Here is a 24,159-nt window from a genome sequence, read left to right as displayed (position 1 = left end):
AATTAGAGGGGCAGCCTACAAGGCTCAAGACAGAAAGGTACTGCACTTAATCTCCAAGAACCTCACACTCCCTAGGAAAGCAGTTTGAGATTTGGATCCTACATAATATATAGGCTTCCTTCTCCCCCAGTAACTGCCTTTTAAAATTCAGAGTAGATATTGTGGGGACATGGAGAAAAACTGCACATGGCACCTTCTTTGTCCCTATCAGCATTGGCTTGATTATGGGGCTGCTTAGGATGTTAATAAATATTTGGTCTTCGCCAACATTGTTTAGGTAACCTAGGGTTGTTTTTCTCCCAGGGAATGACGTAGGGAGTGACCATGATATTGCTTTGCTGGCCAACGCTGTGAAGATCATACTTTTAAATCAAATTCTGGGAAGGTTAGGCTATACAATGCCCCCCTCAGCAGTTGCCCTCTGCCCCTGCTTTTGGAAGCACTGAAAGTTCGTTGTCATTTGACCTTCAGTGTTGAACTTGTAATGCTTAAAATGTTATTAGTGAAACACTGTGGGCAGTTACCTTTAAAACCAGAGGCAATGTTTTGGAAAAGAAATAGATAACACAAAAAGTTGACGGATGTTATACAAAGTTCTTTGGCTTGTGTTTATTACTCTGAATGAAAATTCATTTTAAGATTTATAGTATTATCCAGTGGAGAGGGGCTGTGATATTGTTTTCTTCTGAAACACCAAGAGAATTGACTCTTCTACCATTTGTTGAAGGCTTAGTAAGTGCAAGAAACCTAGGGAGACTCACAGGTCCCTAGCCAAAAGAAGCTACATGGCCAACAAGCATATAAAATACTCAACATCACTAATCACTAGAGAAATCCAAATCAAAACTACAATGAGATATCATCTCACACCAGTCAGAATGGCTATTAATAAAAGTCAAGAAATAACAGATGCTGGTTTCTGGTGAGGTTGTGGAGAAAAGGGAATGCTTATACAATGCTGGTGGGAACGTAAATTAGTTCAGTAACTGCGGAAAGCAGTGTGGCGATTTCTCAAAGAACTTAAAACAGAATTACCATTCGACCCAACAATCCCAGTATTGGGTCTATACCCAAAAGAATATAAATCATTCTACCATAAAGATACATGTACATGTATGTTCACTGCAGCACTATTCACAATCGTAAAGACATGGCATCAACCTAAATGCCCATCACCAGTAGACTGAAGAAAATACGGTACATATACACCATGGACTACTATGCAGACATAAAAAAGAAAGAGATCATGTCCTTTGTAGCAACATGGATGGAGCTGGAGGCCTTTATCCTAAGTGAACTAATGCGGAAGAGAAACCAAATACTGCATGTTCTGACTTGTAAGTGGGAGCTAAACATTGAGAACACATGGACACAAAGAAGAGAACAACAGACACTGGGACCTACTTGAGGCTAGAGGGTGGGAGGAGGGAGAGGATCAGAAAAAATACCTGTCACGTACTATGCTTACTATCTGGGTGACAAAATAATTTGTACAACAAACCCACATGACAAGCAATTTACCTATAAAACAAACCTGTGCATGTATCCCGAACCTAAAATAAAAGTAAAAAAAAAAAAAAGCAGTTTACCATCTACGAAGGGTGTGGCAGATATGCAATGTTAATAATAGCTGACATTTAGAGAGTCCTTCTTATATGCAACTAACCACTTCGTATATGTATTAACTCACAAACTCCCCACACCAACTCTGAGGAAAATACTATTATTTCCACAGAGCAGGAACTTCCACAGAGAGGTTAAAATAACTTGACTAAACCTGCCCAAATTCGTAAGCGGCAGCCAGAATCTAAACCTAGATAGTCCGGTCCCGGAGATAGGTTTTTAACCACAAAGGCATTTTCTAAAATTGTTAAAGTACAGAAGCACAGGAAAGAGACATTTTGGCCAGAATAAGGGTTAAGGGAAGGCTTCATGGATGAAGTGGCATTCGCTCTGGGTCTTGAAGGTCAACAGATGGAGAAGGCTCCTGGGGAGGAAGGACTCTAACGGGGAAGGAACAGCCTGACGAAGAGGAACTTTGGGTACCAGCCAGCTGACGACAGCAAGATCTGGTCAGGTGCGCGCGGGAGGAAGCTGGGAAGGGACGTCGCGCCCAGATCCCGAGGTCCTTGAGGACCAGGCCCTCTCTGCAAGGAATCAGGGAGGAAAATCTCAAACTATTAATAGAGAGAGCGGCAAAAAGGAATTCGTGGGCACCCCTCTCTGTTGGAAGGACCTTCCCTGCCAGAGACCAAGGCTGGCAGGACAGGTATACTTCCCTCAGGGGGAAACAGGCGACAAAGGTGGTCAAGGTCGCCCGCGCGGGCTCCGGAGTTGCACGTCCTGGCCGAACACTCGCGTCCCGAGCACAGACGCTGGGTATTTGGCTGCCAGCCCGGGCCCGCCAGGCCGGGCCTGGCAGCGCCAACACCTGCTCGGCGGGAACAGGAAGACCTGTGTTCGGGAACTCCCTCCGGCCACCTCCCCGTATCCTCCTGGCCCTCGAAGGTCGAAAGGTGGCCTCTTAGGGACACCCGCCGCTCGCTCGGCTCCTCCCCTCAGCCGGGAGACCCAAGGAATAACAGTCTCTGCGATAGGAGCACGCTCTACCAATCAACCGTAGTCTCCGCCCACGCCTCAGCCGGAGGAAATTGCATTGGTTGCATCATTCTCGGCAGCCGATAAGATTGTTTTCTTGGATTGGCTAATAGCATTCCTTCTCCCCTGTCTCTTCGTCGTCAGAAGCTGGCGATTGGTTAATCGCGTTGCCAAGCTTTGGACGCGGCTCGACCATTGGAGGCCGCGGGCCCGCCCCCGCCGGCTAGGTGAAGGTGAGAGTCTCCTCCAGTCGCAACGGCCAGACCTGACCGGCCAGCTCCGGGCGTGGGGTGAAATCTCTTGATTCCTACTCTCTTGATATGGCACCTCCGTCAGTCTTTGCCGAGGTTCCGCAGGCCCAGCCTGTCCTGGTCTTCAAGCTCACTGCCGACTTCAGGGAGGATCCGGACCCCCGCAAGGTCAACCTGGGAGTGGGAGGTAAGGATGTAGTGCTCTGGAGTGTGAGCAGCTCGGGGAGTGGAGCGGACCCAACCCAGGTCGTGGAGACTGTGGGAGAAGCCGAGGCCCAGTGTGGCGCTGCCTGAAGAGGGCGGCGCCGGAGAGGAGGCTGGATCCACGAAGGCTTCCTAAAACCTGCCCATTTTACAGATGCAGGTGTGGAGTCCCTGGAAAGGGGCGATGTGTCCGAGGCCGCACAAACCAGGTGTAGCAGCCAAGACACAAACTCCGTCTTTCCGATTCCCCATTCTGCCTTCTTTATACTGCATCCTCCTAAGAAATGAGGCTGCCGGAGCTTGTAGAGAGAGGGAGAAAAATAGGAAGCCTGATAGGCTTAGGGTTCTGGTTGCTAGGAAATGGGTAAAGGAGGACTTTTAACGCTAGAAAGCTCTGTTCTGAGTCGGTAAATATTTGAGTGACCACCGAGTATCAATCAGCCACCTTATTAAGCTTTGTGGGGGGAGACTGAGGCTTGATTTTGCCCTTAAGGATTTAAAAATCTGCTGGTGTTACACAATGCTTTGAGACAGGTTAATGCTGCCCCCGGGGGGTCTGGGGAGATGGTTCTGGCCGTCACAGATGTGGTAGGAATGGGTAGAGATGGTGGAAAGGAGTGGAGAGAAGTATGGATGGTAGAAGCTTACTTTCCACACATCCTATCTTCATTTCTTGATTCAAGTGATTCTCATCTGTACCTTGGACAGCTCAGAGCATGGGCCTCGGTTTCCCCATCTGCCAAGAAGATTTATATTGGAGTGTCTCTCAAATTTTTTACCCCTAACCCTCTCTGATGAATTTGTTATTCTTCTCACTATCATTTGGATGTTTGAAGCCCCACAGACACTTACTTTCTCCATTTGGATTTTGCCACGTGCAAAGACCAGCCAGAGAGATGAAAATGGGTAGGATAAAGTCTTATGCTAGGGAATAGACTTAGAATAAAAGAACTAGAAATTGTGGAAAGAGAAGGTGGAATCATTTTGTAGCAGAGTGTGACATGAAGGACGCTCAGAATCAGGTTTCTCATAGATAACGTTTTGTCTGTGCATAGCATTTGTTTAAAAAAAAAAAAAAAAAGAAAAAAAAGTCGGCCGGGCACGGTGGCTCAGGCCTGTAATCCCAGCACTTTGGGAGGCTGAGACGGGCGGATCACGAGGTCAGGAGATGAGACCATCGTGGCTAACACGGTGAAACCCCGTCTCTACTAAAAATACGAAAAAGTATGCGGGCGTGGTGTTGGCCGCCTATAGTCCCAGGTACTCGGGAGGCTGAGGCAGAAGAATTGCTTAAACCCGGGAGACGGAGGTTGCAGTGAGCCGAGATCGCACCATTGCACTCCAGGCTGGGCGACAGAGCAAGACTCTTTCTCAAAAAAAAAAAAAAAAAAAAAAAAAAGTCTTCACTAAGGAGTATGGGGAGGGGTAAGGAAAAATCCATTGAAAAGTGATGGTTTGTTGAAGCTGGTAATTTGTTGAAGCTGGGTGATGGGTACATGGGCATACGTTATATTATTCTCTCAGCTTTTGTATAGGTTTGAAATTTTTCATCATAAAGCTTTTAAAATAAGTCAGTATTACATAGTTTGGCCCACTGAGGGAAAATGATGTTTTTAGCAGGCAACTGAGTGGGAGAAATGTTGAAAGATTGCCTCAAATTGAATTTGAATGGACACCATTCGGTCTCTTAATTTAAATCCAGTCCAAAACCTCCAAGCGTTTCTTTGCAGCCAGATGTATACAAAGAACTAGTATTACTGTCAATCTAAATACATCTTTTTAAAACGTCAGATTTTGCCTGCCACAGTGGCTCACGCCTGTAATCCCAGCACTTTGGGAGGCCAAGGCAGGTGGATCACCTGAGGTCAGGAGTTCGAGACCAGCCTGGCTAACATGGTGAAACCCCATCTTTACTAAAAATACAAAAATTAGCCAGACGTGGTGGTGCACACTGGTAGTCCCAGCTACTTGGGAGGCTGAAGCAGGAGAATCGCTTGAACCTGGGAGGTGGCGGTTGCAGTGAGCCAAGATCACGCCATTGTACTCCAGCCTGGGTGACAGAGTGAGACTCCGTCTCAAGAAAGAAAAAAAAAAAAAACAAAAAACCACGTCAGATTTATTTTATTAATTCAATTTACCTTTGAACTATCTTACAGGGTTTCTGTGAGGATTAAGTACATTTAAAGTGTTTATAGCTGTATCTGGCACATAAGTAGGATTTATATAAGTGTTAGGTATTACTGTTATTGTTGTTTTGGCATTTCTTTGAGTGATTCTCATAAAAGATATTGAATAAAAATTTTCAGTTCAAGAACTGCAAAATGAACTAATTTATGACCTTGGTTCAGAAATAAACTGCTCATGCAGAGAAAAAGCACCCCGACAGCATAGGCCAGAAGCAATGGACTCAGAATTGGAGTCATTGACTCAGACGGCCACCTCAGCTGTGATGGTGCCTTTGTCATGTTTTCCAGGAACTCCAACTCCTTACCATGAGCAAATTATTTATGCATGTAATCTCACTGAATGCTCACAACTCTGGAGGGTGGTTTATTACTATTACTGTTTAGAGGCAAGGAAGCTGAAGGCTGGAGAGGTGAAGCAATTTGCCCCAGGTCATTTGACCACTGGGTGGTAGAGCTGGGAATCCAGGCCAGGTCTCTCAGGCCTCAGAGTCTCTGCCCACACCTGTATTTCAGGTACCTCCAGGTGGTAGCCAGTACACTGTAGTGGGAAGAGCCAGGAGACCTAGGTACAGGCCCAGCACCGTGGTCCAGCCATGTGACTTGGAAGGGTTGTTTAACATCCCTGGGGCTCATCTGTTAAATGAGGAGCCAAGACTGAATGACCTCTCTCCCAAATTCTACTCTTAAGATTCTACTGGGCCAGGCACGGTGGCTCACGCCTGTAATCCCAACGCTTTGGGAGGCCGAGGCGGGCGGATCACGAGGTCAGGAGATTGAGACCATCCTGGCTAACACGGTGAAACCCCGTCTCTACTAAAAATACAAAAAAATTAGCCGGGCATGGTGGCAGGCGCCTGTAGTCCCAGCTACTCGGGAGGCTGAGGCAGGAGAATGGCGTGAACCCGGGAGGCGGAGCTTGCAGTGAGCCGAGATCGTGCCACTGCACTCCAGCCTGGGCAACAGAGTGAGACTCCGTCTCAAAAATAAATAAATAAATAAATAAAAAAGATTCTACTGTACTAAAAGTCAACTCCACAATTCACTAGCACATTCTGTGACTGTAGTGTAGGATAATAATTTTACTGGCCTCATCAGTTGTCTGAGGATTAAATGAATAATTATATGTGAAATGTGATAAGTAAATGAAAAGTGTTATATATAAATGTTATTTTTGATCATCACTGTGACCCGTCTTTTTGTGGATAGTAGGTGTTTGGATAAGGATCTAATTAGAGTAGAATAAAAGGTCTCCTTCCAGCCGTTATATGTCCTAGTCTTATTTATACACATCCCCAAGTATACCCCTTGTGAAGAAAATGTAATTAATCGTTGACCTTAGGGAAGATACTTTTTTTCCCCCAAGTTAAGATAAAACCTAATGGAGGTTATCTAGTTAATGTTCCAGTGATTTTGGACACGTTTAGAATAAACTGCACCTGTAATCTCAGACAGTTCCTACTTGCAGCTAGTTTCCTCAGTTTTTCTTCTTGCTGTGATGATTTAAATAATTTCCTTATAGGTAAACAGAGGAGAGTACCACATTTTCCACTGCTAAGCACAATGCTTTCTAAGTTGATCATTTTAGTGCTTCTCAAATCTTCAGACTGAAGTGGTTTTAAGGACATGGGAAATGGATCCAACCTGGTGCAACCTGTAGCAAGAAGTTTCTTCAAAGACTCCAGTCCATTTTTTCATGTGAGCCTAGCTTTCTTTTGGCCCAGATAAACTCTGCTAGCTTTAATATTTCTTATTTTCAACATTTTTTTCCTAGCAGCTTCAAATAAAATAGTTGGAAAAATATGCTTTATCAGATGTTTCTGAGTACCCCTGGCCTTCTCCCCAGTATCCTAATAGGCTCTTAAGTGGGGATAGGTGAGGGAAGTGGCGATCTTAGGAGGAAGATGAGGGTGATGGTTTGACCATTTAAATCTGTGTTCTTTCTTCCTTTCCTTCTGCAAAGCAAGACTGCTGGGCCCACCTGTAGACTGTGTGACTCCCCTAAAAGGGTTTATGTCCAGGAAGAAGAGCAGTGGGCCATGGAGCTGGGGAGCATGCTGATAAAAAGGCCCCTGACATGGTCCCAGGGGCCTGCTTGCTTCAGGCTTTCTCTAGACATCTCTTGCTTTTAAAAAAGCACATGGATCCATGAACTTAATAGTATGACAGCCTAGCTCTTGTTATCCTGGGCAAATGATTTGACTTTTCTGGCTGCAGCAGCCAGATCCTTAAAATAGACATCACAATATCTATTTTGTGGGTTGCTATACGAATTAAATGAGAGTAAAGAAATGTATTTAGTGCAGTACCTTGTACGTACAAAGTATTTAGTAAATCCGTGTTGTTATTTCTCTGCCCTCAGGTTCCGTCAATGTCTTTCTCCATGCCCCAGACCTCATCTCTGAATGTCAGGCCTACAGTGGACACATCCTACAACTCCCTCAAATTCAGCATGTTCAAAGCACAGCTCATCATTTCCACCTTCCCCTTGATCTTTTCTTTTATCTTCCCCTTGTGTTCTAGATCTTGGTCGACCCCACTACCACCACCCACTCATTATCCAGACTTGAGGGAGACCTTGGAGTCAACAGCAGCCCTTTCCCCAATCCCCTGTCTTTTTATTTGGTCAATAGGTTCTGTCTTTTCTACCTCGAATCTATTTCCAGTGGCACCCCTTTTCTTCATCCCTGCTGCCATCGTGTGAATTCAAGGCCTCATTATTTCGCTTCTGGAATATTGCAGTAGCTTTCTACTCCTTCTACTTCTAGTAACTCACCCTTCTTAACTACTGTCTCTGTCCTTCTCTCTGGTTTATTTTCTGTGGTGTCACTCAAATGATCCCGTTAAAATGTGCAGCTGCTCATGTCACTCTCTTGCTTAAATGCTTTCAGTGGTTACCCATTGAAACTGAAGTTCCCTAAAAGAGACTCCAGGATTCTTTTAGCCACTCCCAGCTGATCCTTAGTGGATTCCACATCAGAGTCATGAAAATGCAGATCCTCAAAGACCTCATGCTCCCCAGGCCTCTGGGGCCTTGCACAGGTGTGCCCTCTCGCATGCCCTTCTTCCCTTGTTTACCTTTTAAACTCTTATTCATCTTTCATTCTTCATTCTCTGTAAAATCTTCTCTGATTCCTCAAATTAGAATTAAAGGCTCTGTCTATGCTCTGTTTTTCTTGGAGGGCAGATGGGATCTTATTTTATCAATCTCTATAGCTTCTACTAGCCAGTGCCTGGCTCATGGTGAGACTTAGTAAGTACTTGTTATGTGAGCGAGTGAATGAAAGAGTGAATGAGAAACTCAAGGGTCCAACAAATAGGAATAAAAATTCTTGGGGAGAGCAGGAATAGTGGTTGTTGTTAATGCCTGACCTCACTGCTCCAGTCACCCAAGAGGAATCTGGTTCTGCTTCACTAGGGCAGTTAGGAGAGGCATCAGGAACAAATCTAGAACTCAACCTGGGAAAAACTGGGCAATGGAGAAGGAAGGGGAGTTGTAAATTGGCCAGTATTTTTTTAGTCACAGTATAGACACAATGCCTCTCCAACCATCCCCAACCCAAGTAGTAGTATTGGAATTTTAGAGTTTCACAGAGTATTCAGTAGTGGTAAGAACAGCAGTATTCCAGTCTTTTCTTTCTCTTTCATATTTTATTTATTCATAGCACATTATTTGTGAATGACATATTATCATAAATATAAACACATAGCCTAATAATGTTATAGAATAGATATAACACCCAGACAGAGAACTGAAACATAACAGAACTGGTTTTTCTATAAACATCCCAAATTTTTTTGCATCTACCTAGTATCCTTTGTAGGTAGTTCAAATATGCTTTTCTTGTTCCAAGATTTCTAGAAACCCCTTTTAGACTAGCTATCAAGGCATGTAGGACCTACACAAGGGATCATTTTTTAAAATAATTGTTCTCCGTGAGTTTTACCCAGCTTATTCACCCACTCTTTTCAATGGAGATGATGCAAATGCTATTCCCGAAAAATAATTGACTTTCAAAGGACAAAGATTTGGCACTATTGAGGCTATTCAAAATAATGAGATGTTGCCACTAGAAACAATTCCAAAAGAAGTTTCAAGAATATTTTGAACAATGGTAACGTTGTGATCATAGATATGTTGATGTGCTTTAGGGACAACTCTTACTTGGAAGTAGCTATTTTGGTACATCTTTAGAGAAACCAGACCAAATCCCAGCTGGCGAAGGAGGCTTTTTGAACTTGTTGAGAAGTTTGGTGGACTAAGGGGTATATCATGAATGGTATGAGAGTATTGTGAGTTGGGCCAGGCATGGTGGCTCACTCCTGTAATCCCAGCACTTTGGAAGTCCGAGGCGGGAGGTTTGCTTGAGCCCAGGAGTTTGAGACCAGCCTGGGCAACAAAGTGAGGCCCTGTTTCTATGAAAAATTAAAAAAAAAAAAAAATTAGCTGGTCCTGGTGGTGAATGACTTTGGTCTCAGCTATTGAGCCCAGGAGTTTGAGACCAGCCTGGGCAACAAAGTGAGGCCCTGTTTCTATGAAAAATTAAAAAAAAAAAAAATTAGCTGGTCCTGGTGGTGAATGACTTTGGTCTCAGCTACATGGGAAGCTGAGGCAAGAGAATTGCTTGAGCCCAGGGGGTTGAAGCTGCAGTGAGCTGTGTTCGTGCCACTGCACTCTCACCTGGGCAACAGAGTGAGACCCTGTCTCAAAAAAAGAAAAAAATATTGTGAGTTAGATTCACCAGAGCCGGAGGGTAGACTATGAGTGGTGTGAGAGTATTGTTTGATTCACCTACCCAGAGGCATTTGGTCAGTGGCTCTGTCAGTCTGTAGCCCTGTCCACATTTCTATTACTAACTTGAAATGTTTCTCAGATTTGCAGATGACATATTCCTGGAGGGTAGAGTTAGCTGATCATTCAAAATGATCTTATAAAGTCTTTTTGCTGTATATCCTGTGACCTAATAAATTAACACTTAGATATTTTTCCTAAGAAAACACTCACGAATATGTGTAAATATATGAACATTTATCACAATGTTTATAATAGCAAATAATTTAAAGCAACACAGTTAATTGTATATAAAACAAATATTATCCACTAAAATGATGTTGTAAATGGCTTATATTTATGAAAAATACCCAATTGCATTCATAATAAGATAAATGCAAATTAAAACTACTTGACATATTATATTGGCAAAAATACACTCAGTGCATAAGGCTGTGTGGAAGCAAACACTCTTAAACAGTGCTGGTGGGAATGTAAATTGATATAATTCCTGTATCAATTTGGACAATTTGGAAATATTTGTCAAAACTACAAAAACACATACTTCTTGGCCCACTCTTTTGTTTTCCATCCGGCATCTTACAGATATATTTGCATACATGTGAGATGACGTATGTACAGGGTCGTTCACTGAAGTATTGTTTTTATAGCCAAAGATTGTAAACAACTCAAATGTCCAACGAGAGACTGGCAAAGTAAAATATGGTACATTCATCAGCTAAGCAGCTGTAAAAAAGAACAAGGAAGCTCTCTATGCACAAATGTAAAATGATTTTCAAGTGGAAAAAGCAAGGAACACAAAACAGTGTATAGTATGCCGTATGCTACCTTTTGTTTAAAAGGGCATATGTAAGAAGCTGTGTTTGCTTGTGTAGGCATAGGGAAATGCAGGAAGGATATGTAAGGATATGTAAGAAACTAACAGTTGTTATTTATGGAGGGAGGGATTTGAGAACTAGGTAGATAGAGGATAAGAATGGGATGGAGACATGCAAACATGTCACCTATTAGAAGAATAGTTAATGAGGAGGAAAAATTCATAGTATATATTTAAATGGAAAAAAGCATGTTGAAAATTCTATGTACAGTTTGATCCATATTTTATAAAAGAATATGCCCATCAAAAATAAAGCTTAGAAGGTTGAACACCAAAATGTTCATACTCCTTGTCTCTGAGTACTGGGATTATATGTTATGTTAGTTCTCACACTGCTATAAAGAACTACCTGAGACTGGGTAATTTATAAAGAAAAGAGGTTTAATGGACTCATGGTTCCACCCGCCATGTAAGAAACACGGTTGGGAGGCCTCAGGAAACTTACAATCATGGAGGAAGAGTGAAGCACAAGCAAGCACCTTCACATGGCAGAGCAGGAGAGAGAGCAAAGCGGGAGGTGCTACACACTTTTAAAAAACCAGATGTAGTGAGAACTCACTCACTGTCACAAGAACAGCAAGGCAGAAATCTGCCCCCATGGTCCATCAACACTGGAGATTACAATTCAACATGAGATTTGGGTGGGGACACACAGCCAAACTATATCAGTCTACTCCTGACCCCTATCAAATCTCACCGCCTTCTCACATTTCAAAACACAATCACATGTTAATTATAATGTTTATTTTTTACCTTCTGGGCTTTTCCCAATTTTCTACAGTCAACACGTGTTGTTCAGTAAATGGTAACAACAACCCTAAAATGTAATTTTTTTTTTTAAGTCAGGGATTAATTTTGGGCAGAAATCAAGAAAATAAAAATCAGTATCACTCTAAAATTTTGTTTCCATTTCAAAATCACTTGCGTAAGTGTAGGATTATTGAGGACCTAAACATTCAAACAGAGAGGCAAATGACCCCTGCCAGGAATCCTACTTGGACAGATTATTGGGGTGGGTGCAAAGCTAAAGTAACTGCCCTGTAAAGCTCTAATCCTAACATAATCATAGACTAGTGTAGGGAAAAAAATTGGTGCTGGATAACTCAGAGTGACTTAAAAATACTTTCAGAGGAAGAGGAAATGCTTAGAGGTTTACTGTAGAGCAAGATTAAATATTGTGAAATAGATCAATTTAGATCAATGAAAGGGTTAGGCAGATGAAGTGGGATGAAGTCAGAAGGGTAAACACTGGCTGAGGTCAAAATACAGAGAGAGGATAAAGATGTGTTTAAGTGGGTCCTTGGGTGATTGTGTCACCTGTCATTGAAATCGTCAGGGCATTTGCTTATCATTCGTCTTATTTCTGTTCCTCTGGGACAAGAGGAGTGGTGGGCCTTCTTCCACTCCTTCTCCATGTTTGTGTTAAAGGTGCCAGGTTCATGTGGAAGTAGCACCTAGGCTTTTTCTGGAAGTCTCTTGGAGAGATGCAGAAGGAAGAAGACTGCTGGGCCAATGGCCTAGAGACTTCAGTGCACTAGTGATATTGACATGACATTTGCAAGATGCTTTTTACTTTGCAGAGTGCTTTTCTATGTACTTTCTCATGTGACCAGGCTCTGTGATGTCCCAGTTTTATTTCAGCATTCTACTTTTTGGAGGTCACATAGTTAAGAGCTGAAAGTTCCACAAGGATGGGGACCACATCTGCCCTTATGTTTGCCCAGCACCTAGCCCAATGCTTGGCTCAAATTAGGTACTCAGTAAGTGAACAAACTTTTCTCCAATTTCCTTCACTGTTCTGTTTTGACTGGAAGGTGGTGGGATTCTCCTAGTTCACAGTTACAAACTCTTAACTTGGACACAGCCTGAGCCTCCACTATGTATAACTCTTTTCCATTCTCCAGCATATCGCACGGATGACTGCCATCCCTGGGTTTTGCCAGTAGTGAAGAAAGTGGAGCAGAAGATTGCTAATGACAATAGCCTAAATCACGAGTATCTGCCAATCCTGGGCCTGGCCGAGTTCCGGAGCTGTGCGTCTCGTCTTGCCCTTGGGGATGACAGCCCAGCTCTCAAGGAGAAGCGGGTAAGTTTTGGGTAAGGATGTATTTTCTCTTTAGAAACTGAAAGTAAAAAGATGTTGAGAATACAGTTTGTTTAAAATATTAGGCATTATGTCTATTGAACTGCCAATGAATAAGGGTTTCTGTAGCGCGAGTTCAGGAACCTCATAGCACAAATAATGTGGCCATGTACAAAGCACGGCTTTTTCACTTGTTCAGTTTTGCCCAGTAGATCATCAGATTTTAGCTACTGCATTTGAAGCAGTCAGTGGAGATGCCAAGTAGAAAGAATTTAATGGAGTGATAAAGACACCAGGGTTCTAGATCCAACTCTGCCACTACTTTTGATCATAGGCAAGTCATTTAGCCCTCTGGGCTCACATACACATGTTAGAAAAAGACCACATAGTGCAAGTCTGTGATCCCATGAGGAGCACTTGCGTAGGGAATTGTTTAAGGGGCCTCTGAGTCCCCTGAAATTATATGCAGAATTTTGTGTGTACTTATTTCTTGGGAGAAGGTGCATAGCTTTTATCAGATTTTGAAAAGGTGTCTGTGGCCCTTCAAGGGTTCAGGAGCTACTAGTAGATGCTGTCTAAAGTCCCTGACAGTTCTAATATTCTTTAATACTTCTACTGTTGATCTCAGCATCTATCATTTAGGTGCTTCCTGGTATATATTCTATGTGTAACTGGAGATACATGGAGGAAGAACACATTTGGAAGTAGACACAGCGAGATAGGCTGTGTGTTCCAGGAAGTGGAACAGATTCTCAGTGTTGTAGGAATTCAGAGGGGAGGGAGACCTATGAGTGCTGGAGATGGCACTTGAGCTGAATCTTAGAGAATGTGTGAGCGAGGCCAGGACACTGGTTCTCAGCTCCAGCTGGATGTTAGTATTACCTGGGGAGTTTTTAAAAACATACTGTGGCTGGGCCCTGTGGACCCCATGCCAGGCCAGGTAAATCAGAATCTTGGAGGCACCACCCTTCTCCCCTCTCTTTCACTCCCTTTTCTTCTCCCCCATGGGCATGTTTTTTAAATACTCCCCAGGTGTTTTCAAAGTATAGCCAGTTTTGAGAACCATAAAATGTGGAAGAGGGGCAAGAGGAAGGATATTCATCTTGCATGGTAGGAGTCCAGGGACAGAGGCAAGAGCTAAGCAGGTCTAGCTTGTAAAGAGACCTACCTGATGAGAGCTGGGAACATGTTGGATAGGTTAGGCAGGCTGATTCTGGCAGCCAGGGCAGGAGAAGCCAACTGAAGGTTGGAGCAGAGGAGTTACCCAATAAAAGTGTTGTTTGAAGAAGATAAGTCTGATTGGGTGGGTGGGAAAAAGAAGAGCTCAGATTTTTGCACTAGTCCAGTTGGGAATTGCGCAGTTTAAACCAGTGGCCATTATCATTCCCCTGGGTCAGTGTTGTGATGTAGCCTGTAGTTCATGCATTGAGGAAACCACATCTTGGAGTCATCTGATTTATTCCCCACATGCTGTGTACAGTAGGTTTTCCTTTTATATATCATGTTACACAGATGCCCTGATAAGCAAAACGGCAGAGGACAATAAAGGTTGCACACCCATACATTTGTACATGTACCAGGAAGCAGGGAAGGCCCTGGTGAAGGTCTTGGGACTCAGGTCCATGATTAGGCAAGTAATGAACTTCATTAAGGTTTTGTATGGATTGGAATGAGAGACTATGATTTGCCTCAATGAACTGAAGTCATATGGTTAGAATAGTTCAGAGTATAGAGATTATTAATCATATTGGGAAGTTGTTCTGAAAATACAGTGTTTCTGCAGAGGTAGAGGAGAATCCTAATGAAGTTTGAACGTGGGGAACTGGCCAGGCATGGTGATGCACGCCTGTAATCCCAGCACTTCGAGAGGCCAAGGTGGGCAGATTACTTGAGCTCAGGAGTTCAAGACCAGCCTGGGTAACATGGCAAAAACCCGTCTCTACAAGGAAATACAAAAATTAGCCGGGCATGGTGGCATGCATCTGTAGTCCCAGGTACTTGGGAGACTGAGGTGGGAGGATTGCTTGACCCCAAGAAGTGGAGGCTGCAGTGAGCCATGATTGCACCACTGCATTCCAGCCTGGGCAACAGAATGGGACCCTGTCTCAAAAGAAAAGAAAAAAAGAAAAGAAAGTGGGGAACATAGGCCACTGGGGCCTCTCTTCTGAAACTAAATAAATTAGTTGGAATTCTGTTGCTGACAAATGAAAACAGAGATTCCATGTTGGGGAGTTTCTTCCTCTAAGACTGCATTTCTTATATAGTTGTTAACTATGTTGGGCAGATGCTGTTCCTCTGCCCATTGATCTCCATTTGATGACTTACACTGTAAGACTTAAGGCTATTTTTTGTAGCCTTGACCCTGGGAACATAGCCCTCCCTCTTAGTCTAGTTTCTCCTGTTTTATATTTTTGATCATAAAACAATTTTAAAAGGCCATCTTCATGGCAGCAAATATTTGAAGATACTTTTTGGATACTCTCTTGGCATCTATTAATACATCACTGTGGGTACCAGTGGTTATTGAGCTCTGAGCCTTTCTTTATATATATATATATATATATATATATATATTTTTTTTTTTTTTTAATTATACTTTAAGTTCTAGGGTACATGTGCATAACATGCAGGTTTGTTACATATGTATACATGTGCCATGTTGGTGTGCTGCACCCATTAACTCATCATTTACATTAGGTATATCTCCTAATGCTATCCTTCCCCCCTCTCCGCACCCCACAACAGGACCCGTGTGTGATGTTCTCCTTCCTGTGTCCAAGTGTTCTCATTGTTCAATTCCCACCTATGAGTGAGAACATGCAGCATTTGGTTTTTTGTCCTTGGGATAGTTTGCTGAGAATGATGGTTTCCAGCTTCATCCATGTCCCTACAAAGGACATGAACTCATCCTTTTATATGGCTGCATAGTATTCCATGGTGTATATGTGCCACATTTTCTTAATCCAGTCTATCATTGATGGACATTTGGGTTGGTTCCAAGTCTTTGCTATTGTGAATAGTGCTGCAATAAACATACGTATGCATGTGTCTTTATAGCAGCATGATTTATAATCCTTTGGGTATATACCCAGTAATGGGATGGCTGGGTCAAATGATATTTCTAGTTCTAGATCCCTGAGGAATCGCCACACTATCTTCCACAATGGTTGAACTAGTTTACAGTCCCACCAACAGTGTAAAAGTGTTCCTATTTCTCCACATCCTCTCCAGTACCTGTTGTTTCCTGACTTTTTAATGATCACCATTCTAACTGGTGTGAGATGGTATCTCATTGTGGTTTTGATTTGCATTTCTCTGATGGCCAGTGATGATGAGCATTTTTTCATGTGTCTGTTGGCTGTATAAATATCTTCTTTTGAGAAGTGTCTGTTCATATCCTTCGTCCACTTGTTGATGGGGTTGTTTGTTTTTTTCTTGTAAATTTGTTTGAGTTCTTTGTAGATTCTGGATATTAGTCCTTTGTCAGATGAGTAGATTGCAAAAATGTTCTCCCATTCTGTAGGTTGCCTGTTCACTCTGATGGTAGTTTCTTTTGCTGTGCAGAAGCTCTTGAGTTTAATTAGATCCCATTTGTCAATTTTGGCTTTTGTTGACATTGCTTTTGGTGTTTAAGACATGAAGTCCTTGCCCATGCCTATGTCCTGAATAGTATTGCCTAAGTTTTCTTCTAGGGTTTTTATGGTTTTAGGTCTAACATTTAAGTCTTTAATCCATCTTGAATTAATTTTTGTATAAGGTGTAAGGAAGGGATCCAGTTTCAGCTTTCTACATATGTCTAGCCAGTTTTCCCATCACCACTTGTTAAATAGGGAATCCTTTCCCCATTTCTTGTTTTTCTCAGGTTTGTCAAAGATCAGATAATTGTAGATGTGTGGTATTATTTCTGAGGGCTCTGTTCTGTTCCATTGGTCTATATCTCTGTTTTGGTACCAGTACCATGCTGTTTTGGTTACTGTAGCCTTGTAGTATAGTTTGAAGTCAGGTAGCATGATGCCTCCAGCTTAGGATTGACTTGGCAATGGGGGCTGTTTTTTGGTTCCATATGAACTTTAAAGTAGTTTTTCCCAATTCCGTGAAGAAAGTCATTGGTAGGTTGATGGGGATGGCATTGAATCTATAAATTACCTTGTACAGTATGGCCATTTTCATGATATTGATTCTTCCTATCCGTGAGCATGGAATGTTCTTCCATTTGTTTGTATCCTCTTTTATTTCATTGAGCAGTGGTTTGTAGTTCTCCTTGAAGAGGTCCTTCACATCCCTTGTAAGTTGGATTCCTAAGTATTCTATTCTCTTTGAAGCAATTGTGAATGGTAGTTCACTCATGATTTGGCTCTCTATTTGTCTGTTATTGGTGTATAAGAATGCTTGTGATTTTTGCACATTGATTTTGTAATCTGAGACTTTGCTGAAGTTGCTTATCAGCTTAAGGAGATTTTGTGGTGAGACGATGGGGTTTTCTAGATATACAATCATGTCATCTGCAAACAGGGACAATTTGACTTCCTCTTTTCCTAGTTGAATATCCTTTATTTCTTTCTCCTGCCTGATTGCACTGGCCAGAACTTTCAACACTATGTTGAATAGGAGTGGTGAGAGAGGACATCCCTGTCTTGTGCCAGTTTTCAAAGGGAATGCTTCCAGTTTTTGCCCATTCAGTATGATATTGGCTGTGGGTTTGTCATAGGTAGCTCTTATTATTTTGAGATACGTCCCATCAGTACCTAATTTATTGAGAGTTTTTAGCATGAAGGGCTGTTGAATTTTGTCAAAGGCCTTTTCTGCATCTATTGAGATAATCATGTGGTTTTTGGCTTTGGTTCTGTTTATATGCTGGATTACGTTTATTGATTTGTGTATGTTGAAATAGCCTTGCATCCCAGGGATGAAGCCCACTTGATCATGGTGGATAAGCTTTTTGATGTGCTGCTGGATTTGGTTTGCCAGCATTTTATTGAGGATTTTTGCATCGATGTTCATCAGGGATATTGGTCTAAAATTCTCTTTTTTGGTTGTGTCTCTGCCAGGCTTTGGTATCAGGATGATGCTGGCCTCATAAAATGAGTTAGGGAGGATTTCCTCTTTTTCTATTGATTGGAATAGTTTCAGAAGGAATGGTACCAGCTCCTCCTTGTATCTCTGGTAAAATTCGGCTGTGAATCCATCTGGTCCTGGACTTTTTTTGGTTGGTAAGCTATTAATTACTGCCTCAATTTCAGAGCCTGTTATTGGTCTATTCAGAGATTCAACTTCTTTCTGGTTTAGTATTGGGAGGGTGTATGTGTCGAGGAATTTATCCATTTCTTCTAGATTTTCTAGTTTATTTCCGTAGAGGTGTTTATAGTATTCTCTGATGGTAGTTTGTATTTCTGTGGGATCGGTGATGATATCCCCTTTATCATTTTTTGTTGCATCTATTTGATTCTTCTCTCTTTTCTTCTTTATTAGTCTTGCTAGCGGTCTATCAATTTCGTTGATCTTTTCAAAAAACCAGCTCCTGGATTCATTGATTTTTTGAAGGGTTTTTTGTGTCTCTATCTCCTTCAGTTCTGCTCTGATCTTAGTTATTTCTTGCCTTCTGCTAGCTTTTGAATGTGTTTGCTCTTGCTTCTCTAGTTCTTTTAATTGTGATGTTAGGGTGTGAATTTTAGATCTTTCCTGCTTTCTCTTGTGGGCATTTAGTGCTATAAATTTCCCTCTACACACTGCTTTGAATGTGTCCCAGAGATTCTGGTATGTTGTGTCTTTGTTCTCGGTGGTTTCAAAGAACACCTTTATGTCTGCCTTCATTTCATTATGTACCCAGTAGTCATTCAGGAGCAGGTTGTTCAGTTTTCATGTAGTTGAGCGGTTTTGAGTGAGTTTCTTAATCCTGAGTTCTAGTTTGATTGCACTGTGGTCTGAGAGAGAGTTTGTTATAATTTCTGTTCTTTTACATTTGCTGAGGAGTGCTTTACTTCCAACTATGTGGTCAATTTTGAAATAAGTGTGGTGTGGTGCTGAGAAGAATGTATATTCTGTTGAATTGGGGTGGAGAGTTCTGTAGATGTCTATTAGGTCCTCTTGATGCAGAGCTGAGTTCAATTCCTGGATATCCTTGTTAACTTTCTGTCTTCATTGATCTGTCTAATGTTGACAGTGGGGTGTTAAAGTCTCCTATTATTATTGTATGGGAGTCTAAGTCTCTTTGTAGGTCCCTAAGGACTTGCTTTATGAATCTGGGTGCTCCTGTATTGGGTGCATATATATTTAGGATAGGTAGCTCTTCTTGTTGAATTGATCCCTTTACAATTATGTAATGGCCTTCTTTATCTCTTTTGATCTTTGTTGGTTTAAAGTCTGTTTTATGAGAGACTAGGATTGCAACCCTTGCCTTTTTTGTTTTCCATTTGCTTGGTAGATCTTCCTCCATCCCTTTATTTTGAGCCTATGTATGTCTCTGCACGTGAGATGGGTTTCCTGAATACAGCACACTGATGGGTCTTGACTCTTTATCCAATTTGCCAGTCTGTGTCTTTTAATTGGAGCATTTAGCCAATTTACATTTAAGGTTAATATTGTTATGTGTGAATTTGATCCTGTTATTATGATGTTAGCTGGTTATTTTGCTTGTTAGTTGATGCAGTTTCTTCCTAGCCTCGATGGTCTTTACAATTTGGCATGTTTTTGCAGTGGCTGGTACCGGTTGTTCCTTTCCATATTTAGTGCTTCCTTCAGGAGCTCTTGTAGGGCAGGCCTTGTGGTGACAGAATCTCTCAGCATTTGCTTGTCTGTAAAGGATTTTATTTCTCCTTCACTTATGAAGCTTTGTTTGGCTGGATATGAAATTCTGGGTTGAAAATTCTTTTCTTTAAGAATGTTGAATATTGGCCCCCACTCTCTTCTGGCTTGTAGAGTTTCTGCTGAGAGATCAGCTGTTAGTCTGACGGGCTTCCCTTTGTGGGTAACCCGACCTTTCTTTCTGGCTGCCCTTAACATTTTTTCCTTCATTTCAACTTTGGTGAATCTGACAATTATTGTCTTGGAGTTGCTGTTTTTGAGGAGTATCTTCATGGCATTCTCTGTATTTCCTGAATTTGAATGTTGGCTTGCCTTGCTAGGTTGGGGAACTTCTCCTGGATAATATCCTGCAGAGTGTTTTCCAACTTGGTTCCATTCTCCCCATCACTTTCAGGTACACCAATCAGATGTAGATTTGGTCTTTTCACATAGTCCCATATTTCTTGGAGGCTTTGTTCATTTCTTTTTATTCTTTTTTCTCTAAACTTCTCTTCTCACTTCATTTCATTCATTTGATCTTCCATCACTGATACCCTTTCTTCCAGTTGATCGAATCGGCTACTGAAGCTTGTGCATTCATCACGTAGTTCTCGTGCCATGGTTTTCAGCTCCATCAGGTCCTTTAAGGACTTCTCTGCATTGGTTATTCTAGTTAGCCATTCGTCTAATCTTTTTTCAAGGGTTTTAACTTCTTTGCGATGGGTTCGAACTTCCTCCTTTAGCTCGGAGAAGTTTGATCTTCTGAAGCCTTCTTCTCTCAACTTGTCAAAGTCATTCTCCGTCCAGCTTTGTTCCGTTGCTGGTGAGGAGCTGCGTTCCTTTGTAGAAGGAGAGGCACTCTGATTTTTAGAATTTTCAGTTTTTCTGCTCTGTTTTTTCCCCATCTTTGTGGTTTTATCTACCTTTGGTCTTTGATGATGGTGACGTACAGATGGGTTTTTGGTGTGGATGTCCTTTCTGTTTGTTAGTTATCCTTTTAACAGTCAGGACCCCAGCTGCAGGTCTGTTGGAGTTTGCTGGCGGTCCACTCCAGACCTTGTTTGCCTGGGTATCAGCAGCGGAGGCTGCAGAACAGGGAATATTGGTGAACAGCAAATGTTGCTGCCTGATCGTTCCTCTGGAAGTTTCGTCTCAGAGGGGTACCCGGCCATGTGAGGTGTCAGTCTGCCCCTACTGGGGGGTGCCTCCCAGTTAGGCTACTCAGGGGTCAGGGACCCACTTGAGGAGGCAGGCTGTCCGTTCTTAGATCTGAAACTCCGTGCTGAGAGAACCACTACTCTCTTCAAAGCTGTCAGACAGGGACATTTAAGTCTGCAGAGGTTTCTGCTGCCTTTTGTTCGAGCTCTGAGCCTTTCTTCTGCTTGGAAGGCCTCACCATTCCCAGGCTGCTGTCTTAGTTCACTGATAGCCTCTTAATTTACCTTCCTGCCTCTAGTCTCTTCCCTGTTTTAGTACATTCTGCATGCTGCAGCTAGGATGACCTTCCTTGGCAAAACAAGCTACTCATGTCACCTGTTCCCACTCCCCACCCCCACCGCCCATAGCTCCCCTGTTGCCTGTAGGGTAAAATCCAGACTTTGAGCTTGGCATGCAGTGAAAGTAGGTGACAGGTGACAGTCTTCATCCTGTTCTTACAGTTGCTGATTTCCCCTCACTCCACTAGAGGTCCTGACATTCTAAGAGCCTTGCTGTTTTCTAGACCTACTGGGCCCTGTCAAGACTAAGAACCTTTGCCTGGCCCTTCTCTCCATTTGGAATGCCCTCCCTTACTGCTCTAGCTGTCCAGTCCCCACCTCTAAGTCCTTCAAGAGCTGATCAAGGGTCACTTCCACACTGAATCCTTAGGTATTTTAGGCAGAGATTGTTGTTTAAGCTCTCTGAGTTATCATAGGACTTTGTTCACAGCTTGGGAATAACAGTACTTAACTGTTCTTACTATAATGGATAATTTTATAAGTCTTCATCTCCCACAAGGCCCTAACTTTCCCCAGGGCAGGGATCATTGCTTATTTACCTTGCAGATTTTCAGCATTTGGCTCTTATCCGGGTACCTCAGGTTCCAAAGGTTTGGATTCATTCATTCCTTTAGTCATCAGATGCCCACTACTAGAGCCAGGCACTGTTCTAGATGCTGGAACACAGCAGTGACTCAAACACACAGAATCCCCTGCCCTTGCATTCAGTTTCGGGGAGAGGAACAGACTCTAAATGTAATCTTTTTGACTATATCAATAAGAAAATGATGTAGTATACTAAAGATGATAAATGCTATAAAAATAGAGCAGGAGGAGGCATGTTAGGAATTCTAGGAGTGGATACAGTTTTAACTAGGGTGGTTATGATAGAAATAGAATTGACATTTGAGCCAAAACTTAAAGACGAGACATAAATGAAAGAATGAGTGAACAAGTAAACCAACAGTAATTGTTTCTTCCCTTAGATTTTTCTTCTCCAGATTCAACATTTCCAGATCCTTTACCCATTTTGAGGAGACCTATTTTCTAGACTCCTCACTGCCTTGTATTACTTTTCCACTTTCAGATCTTAGGATCCAGACAGAAATGTCCATTTTTCATCTCCGGCATAGTGCTGTTTCAGCTTTGAGATTACTGAGCATTGTAGAAAGGAGGGCTCATGGGCCATAACTCATTGTCACATCATGACATCCCACTCTCGCTTTGATTGCCTCTAGGCGACTTGGGGCTTCTGCTGTGGCTCAGATGTTTTCACCACAGTCTTCTTTCTTCATCTAGTTCAGCACATGCTTATGTAGTACCATGTGCCAGATGCCGTGAGAGATGCTGGGGGTACCCAGATGAATGCAGCATGGCTCTGGCCACAGGCAGCTCCTGGTTGCTCTCCTACTCCTCATGGTGAAGTCATAGTATCGGCAAATTGTTATCTCAGACAAGGGTTCTAGAATCCAGCAATCTTATGCTGACATGTCCAACAGAGGCCTGCTCTATCTAGCTTCATACCAAGTCTTCCTGGATTTCCCTTGTTCTGGATACTCTTGTTTACCCAGGTCCAGTTGCCTGGCTCCTTGAGAAGTCTGTACTTACTTCCTTTGATGTTATGATTTTCCTTTATAACAAGTACAGGACATTCTTAGGCTGTAGGACAATTTGCCAAAAATCAGTTCACAGAATGACCACATTGCTATATTATTGATTCACCAAAAACTTGTTTCTGTTAGTTGCTGATGTTTAGAGCAACTTGTGTTTCACTGAAGCCATCCAGTATTTAATATATTTTTAGGGAGTGATAACTTCTTGAGAATTTGATATTTCAAGTGTCATATATGTCATGAATGTCAAGGATTAGTTAATGTGGAGTGGGTTTATCTCTTCTAAGCACATTTTTAATGTATTCTACTGATTTTTTAAAAAATGAATTTGCTTTCTGTAGTGGGAGAGAAAGGGTGGAGTTAAAAGTTGAGCACAGGAAATGAAAAATTATGCCTGGGAATGTTTCCACTGGTATCTATGCATCTATCATGTTTCCAGAAGTTAAAACCATGTTCAAGGGAGGTCTTGCTCATTTGCTTAGGAAGTATTAGCACTCTAGAGTGGCTTAGGTATCTGCAATATGAAGTCCTGTATGAAATTGACATTCAACTTAGCTGGATGACAAATCCATAAAAAATAAATGCACATTTGTGTTATATCATCTTGGTAGCAATTTGCGTAAAGAATTCAGGTAAACCACAATGTGGGGGCAAAACTTTTAAAGTAATAGCAAGGGATAAGTGCTCAGTAAGGATCACTGTAAATAACAGAGTAGTTAGCACACCAAATCTGACACACACTGAGCATTTTCACCCCAGTGCACTGCCTTTGCCCCTCTCCGTAATGTATAGCTATGTTTAGTTCTGCATCCCCTTGAATGTCAACTTTGCTTATGTTTCACATTTCAGTAGTATTCTTTCACAGATGCTCACACCTATAAATACAAACAGAACATTGGTGCATAATAGTGCCGATAATTGGTAACATTACCTTGTTGTTGGCTTGAATGGGATTTCTACTAAACGATTCATTGTTTTTAAGCTGACATATGGGTTAAATGAATTTTTTTCAGTCATTTTCAGGAAGTATCCACTGTTTCCTGTTTTACTAAGCATTTATCTCAGGAATAGCCAAGCTTTTCTTACCTGTTGTCATGATCATTTGGGTTTTCTCTATCTAGCAGCATGATTGGTTTTATATCTCTTATAATCCATTCATGGGATGACTCTCAATCAAGGGGGTAATTTTAATGTACTGCTGGATTAATATTGTTCATTCATGTTTACTTGGGAAGTTAGTATCAAGGTACGATCTAGGTCTGTCATTCTACTTTTTTCCCTTTTGTTGTCTTTTAGCAGCAAT

At 42.1% G+C, this 24,159-nt stretch overlaps 1 protein-coding gene across 1 annotated transcript in view; it reads left to right on the top strand.

The window, feature by feature from the left end:
• The first annotated feature begins 2,553 nt into the window (after positions 1 to 2,553).
• GOT1 (glutamic-oxaloacetic transaminase 1) overlaps positions 2,554 to 24,159 on the top strand; it is a 34,211-nt gene continuing 12,605 nt past the window's right edge. Inside the window, exons 1-2 of the mRNA XM_004049928.5 lie at positions 2,554 to 3,036; positions 12,810 to 12,991. Coding sequence (XP_004049976.1) covers positions 2,919 to 3,036; positions 12,810 to 12,991 — 300 coding nt within the window. The 5' untranslated portion in view covers positions 2,554 to 2,918. The remainder of the gene's footprint in view (positions 3,037 to 12,809; positions 12,992 to 24,159) is intronic.

Source organism: Gorilla gorilla, chromosome 8, assembly GCF_029281585.2.
Source record: "Gorilla gorilla gorilla isolate KB3781 chromosome 8, NHGRI_mGorGor1-v2.1_pri, whole genome shotgun sequence".
Taxonomy (NCBI): domain Eukaryota; kingdom Metazoa; phylum Chordata; class Mammalia; order Primates; family Hominidae; genus Gorilla; species Gorilla gorilla.
This window is presented reverse-complemented; position numbering and strand designations above follow the sequence as displayed.